This window comes from Accipiter gentilis, chromosome 17, assembly GCF_929443795.1.
Source record: "Accipiter gentilis chromosome 17, bAccGen1.1, whole genome shotgun sequence".
In the NCBI taxonomy this organism is placed as follows: domain Eukaryota; kingdom Metazoa; phylum Chordata; class Aves; order Accipitriformes; family Accipitridae; genus Astur; species Astur gentilis.
This window is the reverse complement of record NC_064896.1, coordinates 4,978,297-4,994,708: the sequence shown is the minus strand read 5'-3', so window position 1 is coordinate 4,994,708 and position 16,412 is coordinate 4,978,297. Positions and strand designations below refer to the sequence as shown.

Here is a 16,412-nt window from a genome sequence, read left to right as displayed (position 1 = left end):
CTACACCCAGGAAAGGCTGGGGATGGTCACTGCAAGGCCCCCCCATTTGCCCCCTTGGACAACCCAGGACTGGTCCCAGCCACCCCCAGAATGGTGGGACACCCCCACCCCATACTGTGCTATGCAGGATCAGTCCCTGAGGCTGAGCAAGGGCAAAAGGAAGCTGCTTCTCACACTCACTTGCTTGGCAGCGCTGCCCTGCAGAGACATTTGGAAAAATAAAAAACAGAAAAAGAAAAAAAAAAACCAAACAATTTTATTTTTTCAAACAAGATCCGTAGCAAAGTCACAGTGGCATTTCCCTGCCCAGTCAGGAGTAAATACACCCAAAAAAATATAGAAATAACTTAACTGGAGCTACGGTTCAGCTGAGACAAACCAAGAGTGGCTGAGTGGCAGGCGATGCTGCTGGACCCGGACCCACGCTCCAGCAGAGCCAGGAGCAGGATTCTCCCAACCAGGCACCTCCCCGGCGACCCGCGCCACTGGGAAATGCTCTGGCACATTTGGGTCAAGCTCCAGCCACCCCATCACCGTCACAGCAGGCAGGAGGGCAGCCACAGGCAGCCCCGTGCCCCAACACAGCTCCCCACCTCAACCATGAAGGTTGAGGCAGCAGAGATGCGCCAGGGGCTGAAAAATGATGCAAAAAAAGGTGTGAAACACCCCGCAGGCACTCCTACCCTCACCTTGCTCCTGCCCTGGGACCCAGGTTAAGAGGCACTTCACATTCCAAATTTGCAGGGGCTCGGGCAGGCAGAGCTTAACCCCTCCTGCAGCCCTGCCAGCCCCGATACGAGCGCTGGGCTGGGGTCCGGCCATGCCAGGGTCCGCGGAGAGGAGCGGCGAGGGGCCGCACACACCCCCAGCCATGGAGGGGATGTCCCCATGTCACGGCGGGCGCTGAAGGCAAGAGAAACGCCCAGGTCAGGGCAGGGAGGAGTTGCGGAGCCGCAGTCTCCCCCAGCCACGCGGACCCCGACATGGGGGAGACTCAGCTGGGAGACGAGCGGCACTGGGGGCTGCCCAGCTGGGCGACGGGATGGCCGGATCCTTCCCACCGCTCCTGCGGCGCGTTCCGCGGGTGCGAGCCAGAGAGGTGGGGAGGGTGTGCGAGGGCAGCATCCCCACCAGCAGCTGCATGTCTTCCAGCACGATGAGACCCCAAACAGCAGCGGCAAAGCCCACGACACCCTCCGGTAATCCCTGGCACGAGGGCAGCCCTCCGTGGCGGCAGTCTTAATGCCAGGAGGTGGCACAGAGGTGTAACACCAGCACTGCACGGTAAAGGCAGCACCCACGAGCAACCCAATTTGGATTCATTCGGGCTCCCCCCGAGAAAGGCACGGAGCGGTCGAGCACCCCCAGCTCTGCCAAGCCCCGGGCAGCACTCCGGTGTTTTCCCAGCACTGACAGCTTCTTGGGGGTCCCCTCTCCTGGGATGAGGGGCAGGGAAGCCCCCTCTTTTCTTCCACAGCTCTGGCCCCCTTAGTGGAGGGGGGAGACAATATTCCAATAAAGTCTTTAGGGTACCAGCTCCCCCCAGCCTTTCCCCCAAACCTGGGGCAGGAGGAGGAGGAGGGAGCAAAGGCCGGTCAGGTCATGTAGCGGGTGACGGCTCTCAGGGCGTAGAGCAGAGCCGCCTGCATCCGAGCCTCCAGCAAGAGCAGGTTGATGTGAACCTACACATGGAGAGCGGGGTCAGGGCACGGGTGGGGGGCTCAGCATCCCCTCACACCCTGCCGGGAGGGAAAGGGATGAGCCGGCACCTTCTCCGAGTGCTTGAAGTGTCTCCAGAACTGCGTATACATCCGCTTGGTCGTCTTCTCCGGGTAGCAAGCCACCGTCTTGATGTAGACCTTCAAGCTGCGCTCCAGGAGCTGGTTCACCTCCCCGTAGTCATAGTCGTCGTAGCTGGGGGAGAGAGGAGGGTGCGTTACCCCCAGGCTTAACCCCTGCCCATTCGCACACCCCAGGCTCTTTCTGGACCTAAGCTGAGCCCCCCAACAGCATCACTTTGCCTTACCCTAAGCAGCAGCTACAGTCTCACCAAGACCAAATCACAGGCTCCCAGGCTGGACCCACTCGTGGGCTCTACCCAAGGTGGAGAACAGGCTCCGGCCACAGCTCGGGGACTTACCGGATGCCAAAGACGCAGTGGACGTAGTTCCAGATGGCTCTGCGCAGCATGGACGTGTCCACGCCGCAGTGCATGGCGATGGTGTTGTACGTCAGGTTGTAGACGACCTGGAATTTCTCATCCAGGAGTTGTCCCACGTCGGGGTAGAGGCGGTTGATCAGCGAGTAGCCGTGGTCCTCCCAGGTGTAATCCTGCCGGAGAAAAGATGCTGGGCTAGGGGCTTGATGCACTCTATCCCAGCTGAAACCAGGACATCTTCAAAGGCAGGGACATAAGCTGGGGTGTCCCCCCCTCCATGTTGACCCCCCCAACTATTAGCATCTGGTTGCACTGCTCAGACAGCTCTAGCCTGGTCCCAGCCCTTCACCCTCTGCACCCACGCCGTCTGTGCAATGCCAAGACCCTGAAAAGATCCCCACTGCTCCCCCCCATCAAGACAAGCAGGACCTGCCACCCCTTCCCCTCCGGCCGGTGCGGGACCGCAAGCACCCACCTGGGCATGGAAAGTGGGGGGCGCCTGCTCACCCCTCCGCGTGAAGTCCTTGTAGCTGAACTCGGGGTCCTCCACGAAGCAGAGGACGTTGGACTGCAGGGAGTGATCCGCAAGATCTACAAGGCACCACCGCAGCGGCTGTGAGCGACGCGGTATGATCCCAAACAGAGCCAACCCTGCAGCTGGGGGCCTGATCCTGCTCCTCCCTGGGCAGACGCTGGCTCCTTCCCCCCGCCCCGACCCGTTGGGACCCCGTTCTCAGCCAACTGCACCCCTGCACCTCCTCACCCGAGGGAGTGACCAGCAAACTCTCCGTTTTCTCCAGCTCAAAGCGTGTCGCCATCTCCTCCTGCGTGACCCCCTCCTCCTCCAGCTGGCTTTCCTGCAGCAGCTTCATCCTCTCCATCAGCACCTCCACCTCCTGCATGGCATCTTTGCCCTGGCAAAGCAGAGGGCAGAGTCAATGCTGCCCCAGGTTGAGCAAGGTTGCAGAAGGGTTGCAAGCCCAGAGCAGCATGGGGCCGCTCTCAGCTCTGCTGTCACTTGGAGCAGCCCCAGGGCTGCTCTAAAGAGCATTTGCCTCTGGGTTTGTCCTACCCGGCCCCCAGCTGCCTCCATGCCTCATCCTGAGGACTGGGAGGAGGGGAAAGCCCTGCGGAGGATGCGACTGCGCGGAGGATGCGACTGCGCAGCCCTAAAGCACCTGCTGTTCCCAATAAAAGGCCTTGGGGCAATTCCCTGGGGAAGCACCATAAAGCAGTCCAGCACCCCACCATGCCCTCCCTTCCCACTACACATCCCCACACCTGCAAGGCAAAGCCCCCCCTCCCCTTACCCCAGAGCCCCCCATGCTATCATCAGAGGCAGGGCTGCTGTTGCTGTGGGGTGAGGGGGCCCAGCAGCCGTGCCCCCCATCTTGGTCCTCCTCGGGGTTGATGCCGCAGCCGAAGACGAAGGAGGCGAGCGAGTGGTAGTGGGTGAGGAGCACCAGGGCCTGAACCAGCTCCGCCAGCGACCAACTGTTCTCCCCCGTTTTCAGCAGAGCCTACAAACCACATGGGGTTGGAAAGACACCCCCCCCAGCCCCCCTGCTCACTGCGCTGTACCCCCCCACTGCACCCCAGAGCCAGGGTAAGCCAAGGGCAGGGAAACAGGAGGGTGTTTGGGATGTGCCTCCCCCATAAGCCAGCTGCTGTCACAGCAGGACAGTCCCCAGCCGTGGGGGGACAAGTCACCCCTTCCCCAACCCTTCCCCATCCATCGGGAGCAGCGCAAACCCTGCCCTCTGAATCGGATACTCCCTCAGCCCTGAAAGGGTTAAACCTAGGGGATGGAGGGCTTGAGCAAGCACGGATGGGGTTCCTGAGGTCAAGCCCCCCAAATCGAGTGTGGTTTGGGGGGGGGGGGGATCTGCACCGGCAGCATCAGCTCTCACCTCGATGTGCTCCTTGGTGATGAGCCAGGGTCGGTGCGCCAGCAGTTTGTTGATCTCGTTGAGGTTCCTGAGTTTTTGGGGGGCATAGTGCAGCCCCTGCAGCCACGCCGGGTTGCCCCCCACCCGCAGGAACTCCTCCATGTGCAAGCCCACCAGGTAGGAGCACTGGTGCCGGGCTGCTGCCTGCGGGGAGAGCCGGGCACTCAGCCCCCGGCACCGGCCAGGGACCCCTCACAACCCTCCTACAAGCCCTTGGAGAAGCCAAGGCAGGGAGCCGCCACCGCTCCTGGAGGGTTTTCCCTGGGGATAAGAGTCCAGAGAGGGGTCTCTGCCCACCCCCTCCCATCAATGCCGGTCCTCAGGGGCTCTGGAGGGGAGGGGGGTGCTGGGGTACCCTAGGTGGGCACCACAAGACCAACCCCAAAGGGGCTTCCAAGCCTCTGGGACCACAGATTGGGAAGGGGGGGGGGGGCATCTCTGGGGTCCCAACTGCCTTCCTGCCTCCAGGCAAAAACCCCGCGGAGGTGATGGGACCACACGTAACCCCATGGGACCCCCATCCTCACCATGATGGCGATGTAATGGCGCTTGTGGTAGGGCAGGGGCCCGTCCATGCGCAGCAGGAGGTACTGGGTCTTCCAGAAGCTGCTGAGATACTGGGGGTGCAGCCCCATGACCATGGTGATGTTGTCCACCCTGCCCGCCGAGACGAAGGCTTCGATGAGGAGCTGGCGTAAGCTGCTCTCCACACCTTCCTGCAGGATCTGCCGGGGTGGGGAGAGGAGGATGGTGAAGGGTTGTGTGCTGCAGCCCCCCACTCTTCCCAACAGCCCCCCCTAACCTAGAGGGAGACCCCTCCATCAAGAATCAGTGGCTAGCAGGACCCAGGCATCCAGGGGCACCCATCTCACCCCAGAGCACCCATCCCACCCCATCAGATGCTCACCCCATCGGAGGTGCCCAGCCTCCTCCCTGCCGCCCGGTACGGACACCGCCGGCAGCCCCCACTGCCCATCTCCTCCCTCCCAGTCCCGGGGGGCTGGGTGTGATGGGGGGTCTCCATGCCGGACCCCGCACAGCCCGGCCGGCTCAGTCCGCGGCGTTGGGTTGTTTATTTGGGCGCTGGTGCGCAGCGGGGAGGAGATGGGGCTCAGCTGCCCTCCCCCCCCCCCCAGCCTCTCCACCCCCACCACGGTGACGAAACCACATCACTATCTCTGCTGAAGGAGGAACCATCTGGGACACCGACGCTGGGTGCCGAGATAGGGCTGTGGGTGCTCCGGCATGGGGAGTCCTGGGGATTTCAGGGCACAGTTTTTGGGGTGAGGTGGGCAGGGCAGGAGGTGGGCTACCTTTGCAGCACAGGGAAAAGACAGCCGCGTTTGGATGAGTGGGGAAACTGAGGCACAGGCAGGGACTTGGGGCAGGAAAACACCAGGGTGAAACAACACAACTGCTCCCCCCATCCTCTAAAACAAGACACCCCCCCACACACTGCCAGAGGGATACCCTCCAGCTGGCTGACCCTTCCCCATCCCAGCCCTACCCCAACTGGGCATTAGCAATTGGGAGGGTGGGGGGTGAGAACCCATCCTTAACAGCCCCCTGTCCCCCCCACCCAGGGCAGGGAGGGGTGGAGGAGCCCCCCCCAGCAGGGAGGGACGCACCCACCCAAGACCATCCCCACCACCCTTACCTCTCCCAGGGGGATGAAGGCGCTGGGACCCTTCCCCAGCTGCTGGGGGACTTTGACCCCTGTGTCCTAGGAAAGAAAGAGCAGCAGCTTTAGTCCGGCACCGGGGTAGCTGGGAGCCACCGAGCGTCCCCGGGACGAGCAACCGGCGGTGGCGGGACGAGTACGGCGGCACCGGAAAGGCTGACTCAGGCAGTCACCCCACACGGGCCACGGGGACACGCGGCCATCGCCCCCGCACCCTTGCGTCAGGCTGGGCAGAGCCTGATGAAATCGGGCAGGGGTGTTGCTCTGCACCCCTGGGAGGTGGGATAGGACACCGGAGCTGTGGCATCGTGGGCCAGGACACCGGAGATATCTCCGGCACCTGGGTCTTGGTTTACCACCGCCATGGGAAAACACAGGGGAAAACCGGAGCTGGGTCTTGGTTTACCACCTCTACGGGAAAACACAGGGGAAAACCGGAGCCCGGGGGGGGGTCCCGCAGCAGCACGGATCTGGCCGTGGCCCTGGCTGCAGCCGGGCACTGCGGCTTGCAATCACCAGCATAAACACGGCACCCGGGGTTCCCACTAACACTCCCCAGGCACAAAATGCCGATAAACATCTCCACCACCTTTTTTTTTTTTTTTTTTTTCCTCTCCCCAAATCTGTTAACACAGTTAAAGCAGAAACGAACCACCTGGTTACAGGGCAGCTGCTGCTCTCCACACTCCAAGCACAGGGTTCGGACCCTTTCTGACCCCCCCACGCTCCATCTCCCCCCCCCCCCCCCAGCTCCCCAGGGAAGAGCAAGCGTTTCCATGCTATATTTTCTCCCAGCAGATCTTCTTCTCCTCTCTGCTGGCAAGTGGGGGCCGACTGCACCCAGGGGCAGCGATGGGGATGCTGCAAACAGGACCCCCCCAACTAGAACACAAGGGGACCGGGACCCCCCCCCCCCCCCAGCCCTCCTGCTGCAAGGGTGGCTCGGTGCCCATGAGGACCCCCCCCAGCCAGCCCCGGAGCTGAAATGCAGGGATACAGCAGAGCCTGAATCCTCCCCCGTCCCACTTTTGCACCACAGCATCCCACCAGCTTGCAAGTTTGCAACGGCGCAGGGGAAATTTCTCTGCCTGCATCACAGCAGCACCCACAGGTACCAACCGCAGACGGGGGAGGGACGCAACACCCAGCCCCGAAAGCTAAAATAATCCCCCTAAAACACCTCCAGAGAAACCAGAACCTGGTTTGGGGCTGGAAGAAAAGAGTGGAAAAGGGTTCAAGCGCTCCCAGCCCTGGGAAGGAGGCGAGGGGGAAAGGGGGCTGGTGCACAGTCCCCCCAAATACAGGGGGGACACGGCGCTTACGTGAAATAAGGACCGAGACGGGGCAACGGTAGCAGAAAGGGCATCCAGCAGACGAACGCCCACAGCATTGCTTCCTCCAACCCACGCTCCGGATACAAGTGCCGGCGGTGGCACCCATTGCCCACCGCAGAGGAGGTGCTCAGGGCCCCCGCTCCAGGTGGGAAAACACCAGCCTCCTTTTCCCATTCCCAGCAGAAATTCCCCGGGTCCCTCTGCCAGCAGGAGCCAGGGTGGCACCGTGAGGTTGGGACCTGTCCCCGAGCACAGGCTGCGCTCGGTCACCTCTGCTGGGACTTTTGAATGGGAGCCTAGCACCAACTGTGCAGGCAGGATGCAAGCCTGGGGTCAGGATCTGCCCACTCACGGGGCTGGCAGGGTCTGAGCCCCCCCCCCCCGGGATGCCCAGGACCACCCTGTTCCATCCCATGGCACACGTCCCCCGTGCAAACCCAGCGGGGAGCAGCGGTGTCACGGAGAAACGGGGGTGGCAGCAGCCATGCCCACGGTGTCGGACACGGCAAAGGTCCCACGGCCCATCCGGAGGGATGCGTCGGCCGGCAGAGACCCGCACCCTGCTTTGCTCTGGGTGCAAGGAGAGACGCGGCAGCGGGGGACACGCAGGGCAGGCGATGGCCACCGGTGACCCCCCGCTCGCACTGCTGGGGACGCGAGGAAGCCGGGCACCCCGTCCCAGTGGCTGTGGGTGCTCACACACTCTTCACCACTGGAAGGGGACAGCCTTGCTCCCGCGGCACCCCAGTTACTGGGGGAACTGACCGAAGCGGGAGCTGCACTTGGGATCATCTGCAAGGCTGCTGCTCCCGTGGGACCCCACGGCTCTTGCTGTCCTGGGGGGGAAGGGGGTGGGCAAAGGTATGACCCACATTTTACTGCGTTCCTCCCTCCCACGGCTCAGCCAAGCAGATGCACCCCCCATCCCATCAGCCACACTGCACCAAGGCAATTCCCAGTGACCCCCTTTCTCCCTTCCCCACATCACCTCCGTCCACCCACGGCTGTCGAAGGCTGCCCGGGGTGGGCAAAACACGACTACCCCTGCACCCACAGCATCAATGCAGAAAAAAAGCAAGCGCAGCACCCAGCGGCACCTTCCAAAACCGACGGCACGATCGGACACGCACCTTCCAGCCCGTTAATGATGGGGAAGCTCAAAGGGCAGCTCTGCCCCCCAAACCTGCTCTCTCCCCCCACGCTCAGTGTCCGGCATCACACCCGGTGCCATGCTCCCGGCCTCCTGCAACTGGGCAGAAGAGGCTGCGACGAGGTGGCAGCGAGGTTCCCGCTGCCGGGATTCACCTGCGGGAGACGGGACACATCACTGGGCAGGGGTGCCGACGGCAGGACAGCACGTCCCGCTCTCCAGCCGTGGAGCAACGGGGCAGGGAGCCGCTTCTCCCAGGGGTCTTTTCCACGGACAAGCCCCGGGGCTGCCACCCAGCTTCGCCCGGAGAGATACTGGAAAGCTGGAGCCGGGCACGGCCCAGGTGCCGGTGGGTGCCTTCTCCTGCCAGCTGGCTCCAAATCAGCCCCGAGGCAGCGGGTGCAGCCTGGCACCCTCTCCCGAACGGGGAAGGGGCGTGGGTGGGATGGCACGAGGTGACCACGCAGCAGCTGCCAGCGCGGCCACGTGCTCCCCAACGTGTCGGGCAGCGGGTGACGGCACGCCATGGGCTCTCGCCGGCACCGGGCTGCAGCCAGCCTGGCAAAGCGAGCAGTGCCCACATCCACCGGCTCCGACCGCTCTGAGAGCACGGGGTGCTCCTGCCCTGAGTCACCACAGAAGCGACGTGGGGGTGACAGCCATGTCAGGGCTCGTGCCATCGCTGCTCCAGGTGCTGAGCTGGCTCTGCGCTGACTCACAGTTTGGGGAAAAAGAGCTGCTTTGGTGCTCCAAGAGGTTCCCTGGAAGGGGATGGCAACAGAGAGAACCCCGGCAGGCAAATCCATGGGACGCAGGCGGCAGGACTTCCAACCCCAAAGGCAGCGAGCAGCCGGGGAGCCCAGCCCGCCCCGCTGCTTTTCGGTGACAGCTCAGGGTGACCTTTGAAGGTGCATTTTAATCATCCCTACGTAGAGGCTCGTTATGTTTTGCTGCATTGAGCAATGCTCAGGGCCACTGCAGTTAACCCTCGGCGCACCGCCACCGGGTAGGGCACCACCTCCTGCTTCCGCTGATGGGGAAACTGAGGCACGGAGGTGATGCTCTGACCCGTGCCACCCGCACAACCTGCTCCCAGGCTCCAGCCGGCACAGAACTGGCGGAGGATCTCAACGGAGACACTGGGGGAAGAAGTTAATCCTCTGGGAGCAGAATAGGTATGCCCAGCAATGAGCCACCCCCCCCCCACCCCACACGGGTGCCAGTGCTTAGTCAGGTGTTGGAAAATCAGTCCCGATAAGGCGAGGTTAAACAAACACCACTGCAGCCACCTGGCAGAGCAGGTTTGCCCCTCGTAACCGTGCTCCTGCCAAAAACCGGGCAGGAGGCTGTCCCTGGGCCATACTGGGTGGCGAGACCAGTGCCGGGGCTCGGCCCCGCTGACGCACGGAGCCAACGTGCGAGTACAACCCCCTCGGCACGAGCTGCCCCCGCCGCACCCCCAGCCAGACCCGCTCCTGGAAAGCTAAACCCAGCTGCCACCACGCTCCAGCGAGGAGGGTGACAGGGATCCCCAAATCCCACCCTACCTCGTCCTGAAAACCTGAAGAAGTTTCACGGAGAAGAGCGGAGCTGCCGCTGAACAGACAGCCCTGCGGCGCTGCAAACCCCACTGCCACAGCACACAGGGACAAAAAACCGAGGCACTTGCACGGCGGGTGCGAACGTCCCAGCCCACGGAGTTTCAGTGGTACCCGTTAGATGTCAGCGGCCAAGGGCTAAGGCATCCCCACCACCGCTGGCCTCCCCCCAGCCTGCTCCAAAGCACCGATTTCAGGCTTCAGCTCATGCCAGGACAAGTACCGGAGGGAGTTCCCTGGCAGCACTGCTGTCTGGGGTCTTTCCCACCCACTGTCCCGGGGTTTCCAGCTTCCAGCCCACGTCAGGAGTAACCATCCCAGCAGCTACGCCGAGGTGGCACAGCTATTTGGGGAGCCACCGACTCCCCGCGAGCAAAGCCCTGAGCTGCAGAGCAATCCCGCTGTCCCTGGGGAAGCCGGAGGGGAAGGGGAATGCAGGAACAAGAGGAAAAACTGCAAATGTTTTTTTCAGAGGGGAAAATAAGTCTGACAAATAGAGGCAATTCCCAACTTTTCAGGAAACTCAGCAAGTTGCAGACCGGTCCGATTGCCTGGCAAGGACAGGGAGGTCCTGCAGAGCTCCACGGACACCTCAGGACTCCAGTCTTGCAGACTGGACTCCAAACGCAAAAGCCCTGGGCGATGCGAGAGGTTTCCCAGACCTCTCGGTTAAGGGGGTCATCAAAGAAATCCCATGCCCAGCCCGGGAACGGCAGCATGAGCTGAATGACTGGATGGAGCCCCCCACCCTCCCACCACCTATCCCAGCGGGCACATCCCACCACCAGCCCCTGCCTCAGTTTCCCTTCTCCTCCTGGCCCACGCCTGCAGGCAGGACCTCTGCCCGGCTCCCCCACACATCGTGGCTCCTGGAGGGTTCGGGAGACCCCGCCACCTCCCCATCCAGCCCCCCCAACGTCCCCTTGCCAGGTCAGGGCCACCCCATCCCCGAGAGCCCTGGGTGGGCTCCCAGCACCCTAGCCTGCTCCCACACCCCAGCACCCTTATTTTTAAGCTCGCTGCAAAGCAAACGAGGGTTATTTTTGCAGCCCGGCCTCTCCCCTCCCTGCAACCGACCACGGTGGGGGGGGACACGGGGGACGCGGGGCCACCTCCAGCCCCTCCCGGCGGGACCCCCCGGGCGCCCTGCACGGTGACAGCACCCCATCCCATCCCGGGGAAAAGCAGCGGGCGATACAAAACGGGACCGCCCCGGGCAGGCGAGCACCGAGCCGAGCCCTTACCTCGCCGCCCCGCCGGGCCCCGCAGCCCCGGTATTCCTCCGGTCCCGCGGGGGGGCACGGCGAACCGGCCAGCAGCATGGCAGCGCGGGGGGCTTAGGCGGTGGGCATGGCTCCGGGACACCCTCCCCCCCTGCTCTAGGCTCTAGAACGGCCCCGGCCGGGGTGGGGGGGGGGGGGGGTCCCCGGACACCCCCCCGGGCTCTAGAACCTTCCCCGGTTCTTCCCCCCCCCCGTCGCCGCCACCGCGCTCCGCGCCCGCTTTCATAGCGCGGCGGTGGGCGGGAGGGGTAAGGGTGGTAGCCCCGCCCCCTCTCGGCGTTTCGACCAATGGTAAAGAGAGGGGGTGGCCAAAGCCGGACCGTCAGCCAATAGGGAGAGGCGACGCGGGGGATGCTGGGGGTTGTAGTTCGCCGCCCGTTCCTGGAGTGGCCGCGGGTTGAGGCCGCCGGGTGCGAATCCTGCGATCCGTGGTCGGACCCCCGGGCTGGCAGCAGCGTGAAATCCCCCCGCACCCGTGGGCAGGGATGGGAGCGTGGGGAGGGGGTGTCTCGCACTCCGCCCACCCTCTCTGCTCCGAGGGGAAGGATTGGTTCCCTCTGCCCAGCCCGGCTGCGGCACTTTCCCGAGCTTTTGACGCAGGGAGTCACCGAAAACGTCTCCCGGGGCCAAAGGGAAAAGAAACCTGGTGGAAAAGGCACGCGAGGAGCCTGCGTGCGTTGGCGGGCGGTGGTGTTTGTTCGAAATGGCTCAGCTGTCCTGGTCTTACCTTGCGGGCAGAGCCCGTCCCGTGGCTCTGGGTGGCCATGAGCGATCGCTGCGGCCCCCCCTCCTGCTACCCCAGGGCACCCCAAGGCTCCCCCCAGCTTTGCACGGAGCAGTTTGGTTAACCCAGTGCGGAAAAGCCCCAAGAGATGCAGAGCAGCTTTTCCCTCCCATCCTCTACAAGGCCCACGCCAGCTCCTGTCCATCTGAATAACAAAACGCCAAACCCGATAAAAGAAGGTGAAAGAAGGAAAAAATAAAATCCCACAACCACAGACAGCCCCAGACAGCAGCGCTGATAACAATCTGGTGCTGCTTGACAGCCTGCACACGGCAAAGTCCAGCAAACGGGAGTCGCTGCACAAACAACTCGGGTTTTGCCTGGCAACAGCCTCCTCCGGCTCCGGACCTGAGCTCCTGCCAATTAAGCGAACATGTCAGCGCGCCTCGGCAGCACGGTGTTGGCGGCACAGCCGACGGCCGGCACGCCACGGCACGCTCGCAGCTGCGGGGAGAGAGGACAGAGTGAGTTTCAAATGCCCCCCGGTCAGCTGCTCCTCATCCTTGTCTCCTTTCCAGTCCACGGCAGCCTGCAAACACCCTGTGCTATTTTTAGGGTTGTTTTGCAACTGAGGGTGTGGGGTCTGGGCAGCTCCGGCCACCCTGAGGTGTCTGCTTCTGTATTTGCACTTGCGTCATTTGCGAGGAACAATTTGGGGGTTTAATGGCATCTGATCCGAGGTCCAGGTGGTGTCTGCTCCAAGGGGTGCCCAGCCCCACACTCCCCTAGGGCCAAAGATGCCCCTGTCACCCCAGTCCAGGTCCATCACCTCCTCCTTTGGCCCCGTCACACCCCGCAGAGAGGCCCAGAGCTGCCTTACACAGGGCAAGAGCCAAGGTGATGCCTGGTCCCCAGCCAGCACCGGGGCTGCAGCTACCTGGAGCCACAAGCTCTGCGTTTGCTCTGGCTGACACATCAGCCTGGAGATGAAAAGCCATCTCTTGCCTTGCAGCAGTGAAGGCGACATGGTGTAAGCGAAGCAGAAGGGGGGGTTTGCTGCCTCTGTTCTCCCCTTTCTGCTCCCCAGAAAGCTCTGGACCCGAGGGGGACGGGCTGAGGTAGACCTGGGGACCCCAGGGCTGTGGGTGTGCATCAGGCAGCGGTCCAGCTCGAGACATGGGCTGGAGATGCTGCCAAATATTTAGTATAAAAATATCCCATCAGAAGACACCGAGGGCTGTGCCAGAAGGACATTTGCCCTGGAGCCGGCAGGGCTGGCCAGCACTACGGCCCCTGCGTGCAGAGCAGGGACAGGAGGAGCTGAGCACGGCCCGGCGGTCGCCGAGCCAGGCAGTACACTCGCTCGGCAATACGGAGCAGCACGCAACCCTCCATCTGCTCCGCAGCCCTGGGTCAGCCCATCCCGGCCGATTAGAGGCAGCCAGCGCCTTACCTGCAGCCTCAGCACTTTTCCTGGCCCGTTTGCAATGCTCCTGCCCACATAGCAGCCGGCTCAGGCTGTCAGCAGCATCTTCCCTCATTGACAGCAGCCTGGCAAAAGGAGATGACCCGCCACCGCCTCTGAGCTGCCAGGGGCTTGTACTTTCCCGTTTGTGCCAGAAATGGGTGATACCAGGCAGTGCCAAAGCAGCTTCAGGATCTCAAGTCCTTTTGTCCCACAAGCCTCACCCAAGAACGCTTGAGGTCTCATGTTTTGTCCCAATTTGAGCTCAGCAGTGCTCGTTCTTAAGGAAATATGACTGTAGGAGGGTTTTTTCCTGTGCTGGCTAATTTACAGGGGTTTACCTGGGCACACAGCAGTGCTGCAGCTAGGCTCCTTAGGATATTCGTTGAGAAAAGGGTGGCAAAGGAGAGGCAAAATTTCCTCGAGAGAGGAACCCAAGAGCTGAACCCAAACACCCTGTTCCCAGAAACACCAATCACGGGGAACACGCAACAGCTCGGTAATTATTTAGGGATTGACAGTGCCCTAGTTATCAAAATGCTGATTGTACAAGTTTGTTGCTTTAGTTTAACAGTGTGCTGCAAGAAAGCTAAACAGGAAGGCAAGGCTGATTGCTAAAGTCACCTTAGAGCAAATAGCAAAGTTGGCTGGGGACAGCCGTTGCCTTGTCTGGCCTTTTGGTACTTCACCAGCCCAGCCCAGACCCCGAGGACAAAGGGAAGCAGCAGAGACCATACAGGGACCCTCTGCAAGGAGCTCCTGGGGTACCTGGAGCAGATAAAACATGCACCACTGTTCAAGTGTTTCCTTTCCTTACGTGCTCCACTTCTGTCCAAAGACTGGGGAGCTGGATTGCCACCATGGCCGGTCACCCCACACCTCCCCACTAACAGCCTCCGGTGGGAAAACTCACCGGCATCTGGACTTGGTGGGCTAGAAGAAGGAAGCCCAGACTATTTCTGGGGTGGAGAAGGGAATTCCTCTGCGGCTGCATCGTTTGGAGCCACATAGGGAAGGTGACCCCCAGCGCGGTCCTCAGCACTGCAGCTCCTCCTGGGCCAGCAAACACTCAGCACCTCGCTCCATCGGGGTTTCTGCCCTGCAGGCAGATGGATGTGGCTTCCGCAGCCGTAAACACATTAGAAACAATGGTTTGTACTGGTTTGTACTGGTGAGTGATCCTCGTTGCTCTGGTGCCTCTGGGAAGGAGCCGCTATCCCCCTGCTCCAGGAGCAGGGACTGGATGCTGCGGATGGCTGGTCTGGCACTGGTGAGGACGGCGGTTACGGCCAAAACACCTTTGGACTCCCGGACCTCTAGAGATTTCCTTCGGAAGAAGGCAAAGGGCAGCCAAGTTTTCTTCATGGAAATCTTGTGAAAAAGGGAAAAGCTCCATCCCAATGGAGAAGGTCTCATTGCCTGGGCCAGTTTTCCCCCCCTTAGCAAATGACTGAGATCGGTAGGCAACGCTGAACATTTCCCACCCCTAAAACCCCGCTTGCTTTCCGCAGGGCTCCCAATTGCCTCTGAAGCACCCTCCATGCTCTCCACGGGCTTTGCGAGGAGCCCACCCTCCTTGGCCAGCTCATTTCACTTCTCTACCCAAGCTCATCCTGCTGCCTTTGCTTCCCTCATCTGCAGAACAAGGCTTGGGCTTACCTCTCCTGGCTCAGCTACAGAACACAAGTCACTAAAGCTTTAAAGGATTTTAAGATCCTTAGTGGTTTTGGTTTAAAAGACAATTTTAAAGCCTGTTGCCCCCAGGGCGTGCTGCCTCAGCCAGCACTCTCAGAAAGCCCCAGCAATTAGGGAGGAATGGAAGGGAGCGTGTTGTGGGTAATTACCGGCTGGTTAAGTCAGTTTATTTCTGCTGCGGGTTTACTTCTGCTGCGGGTACACGCTGTCAGGCTGCAAAAGAGTTTATATTCATTTGCCTACTAAAGTTTCAAATCCTTGCCAGGGGGCCTGCAAGTTTCGAATAGCGATATTTATTCAAGCAATTACTTAAAAAAAAAAAAAAAATAAAAATCTAATCCTCTTGGTTAGTAGATTGCAGGAAATGCTTTGCAAGAGGTTTTCATTGTGCCCTGAAAACCCAACCACCTCCAGCTCTCCAGGTCAGCACTCTGGAAATTTTGAGCTTCTGCATCTGCAGGACAGGTTTCTGCTGGAAGCAGGCAAGGGGCAGCCAAACATCAGCTCACCTGAAACACGTGGAATATGGAAAAACACTGACCAAAAAAATGGAAGTCTCATTTTCGACCTTGATTTCGTTACTAGCAGGTGGCTGAGTATGTAATGTTCAAGTGTGTTCAGTTACTGACAAAACCGTATTTTCCTAAAGCTTTGAAATAGAAATCAAGCAATCACAACCCATAATAAATTAAAACCAAAATATATCTTCTTCTGCAAACATTCAAACTGCTTTAGAAGCAGTGGATAAACCACAGAGAGAAGGAAGCATGTGCTAGCAGATAAAGGCAGGAGCCAGCCATTTCTTACCCAAGGTCTGGCTGGGAAATGCAAAAATCGCCCGCAACCCCTTTGAAATCCTCCCTGCAGCTCTGCCAGGGCAGAGACAGAGCAGCCCCTCGGAGACACGGCACGGGAGGCGGAGCGGTGGAGCGCAAGGATCTTCGGCTGCCTCCAGCTCTACCCGCTGACTGGGAGCCCAGCCTTTGGCAGATCAGCTCTCATCTATCTCCCGACCGACCTCCTGTAAACGAGGATAATTGGGCACATTCCAGGATAGGCAAGGTTTGTGCTGCGCTCAGCAGAGATAAAGCGCCCCGTAAACGCTAAGCACCACTGGCACGCTTAGGCAGCGCTAACTGGGCAAGAGCTGCCAAGCTCACCTTCTCGCACGGGGCGAGCCTTCCACTTGGCAGTCGTGGCAGGCTGCGAGCGTGTGATTTAGGCACCTTCATCTGAAAATGAGCCTAAGGAGGAGGGACGAGGAGCTGCTCAAGGCCACAGATGCAATGCTCAGCTCAGGAAGCCTCCACGTCACCCAGTGTGAAGGATGCACTGAACACACCATGCTTGTTTTGCACCCTTTCCCCCAGTATCC

At 61.0% G+C, this 16,412-nt stretch overlaps 1 protein-coding gene across 3 annotated transcripts; it reads right to left on the bottom strand.

Annotated features, from left to right (window-relative positions):
- Nucleotides 1-238: 238 nt before the first annotated feature.
- On the bottom strand, nucleotides 239-11,270 carry SESN2 (sestrin 2). 3 transcript variants are annotated; one of them, XM_049820809.1, is made up of 10 exons: nucleotides 11,115-11,270; nucleotides 5,765-5,830; nucleotides 4,635-4,832; nucleotides 4,069-4,251; nucleotides 3,469-3,678; nucleotides 2,922-3,072; nucleotides 2,634-2,749; nucleotides 2,141-2,331; nucleotides 1,770-1,914; nucleotides 239-1,682 (listed from the first exon to the last, which is right to left on the bottom strand). In XM_049820809.1, exons 1-10 carry the CDS (start codon nucleotides 11,190-11,192, stop codon nucleotides 1,596-1,598), a joined length of 1,425 nt encoding a protein of 474 aa, XP_049676766.1. In that variant the 5' UTR covers nucleotides 11,193-11,270; the 3' UTR covers nucleotides 239-1,595. The 3 variants fall into 3 exon arrangements, with proteins under 3 accessions (XP_049676766.1, XP_049676765.1, XP_049676768.1); XM_049820808.1 differs by lacking the exon at nucleotides 11,115-11,270 and adding an exon at nucleotides 6,003-6,110; XM_049820811.1 differs by lacking the exons at nucleotides 5,765-5,830; nucleotides 11,115-11,270 and adding an exon at nucleotides 5,015-5,221.
- Between the last annotated feature and the right edge of the window lie 5,142 nt (nucleotides 11,271-16,412).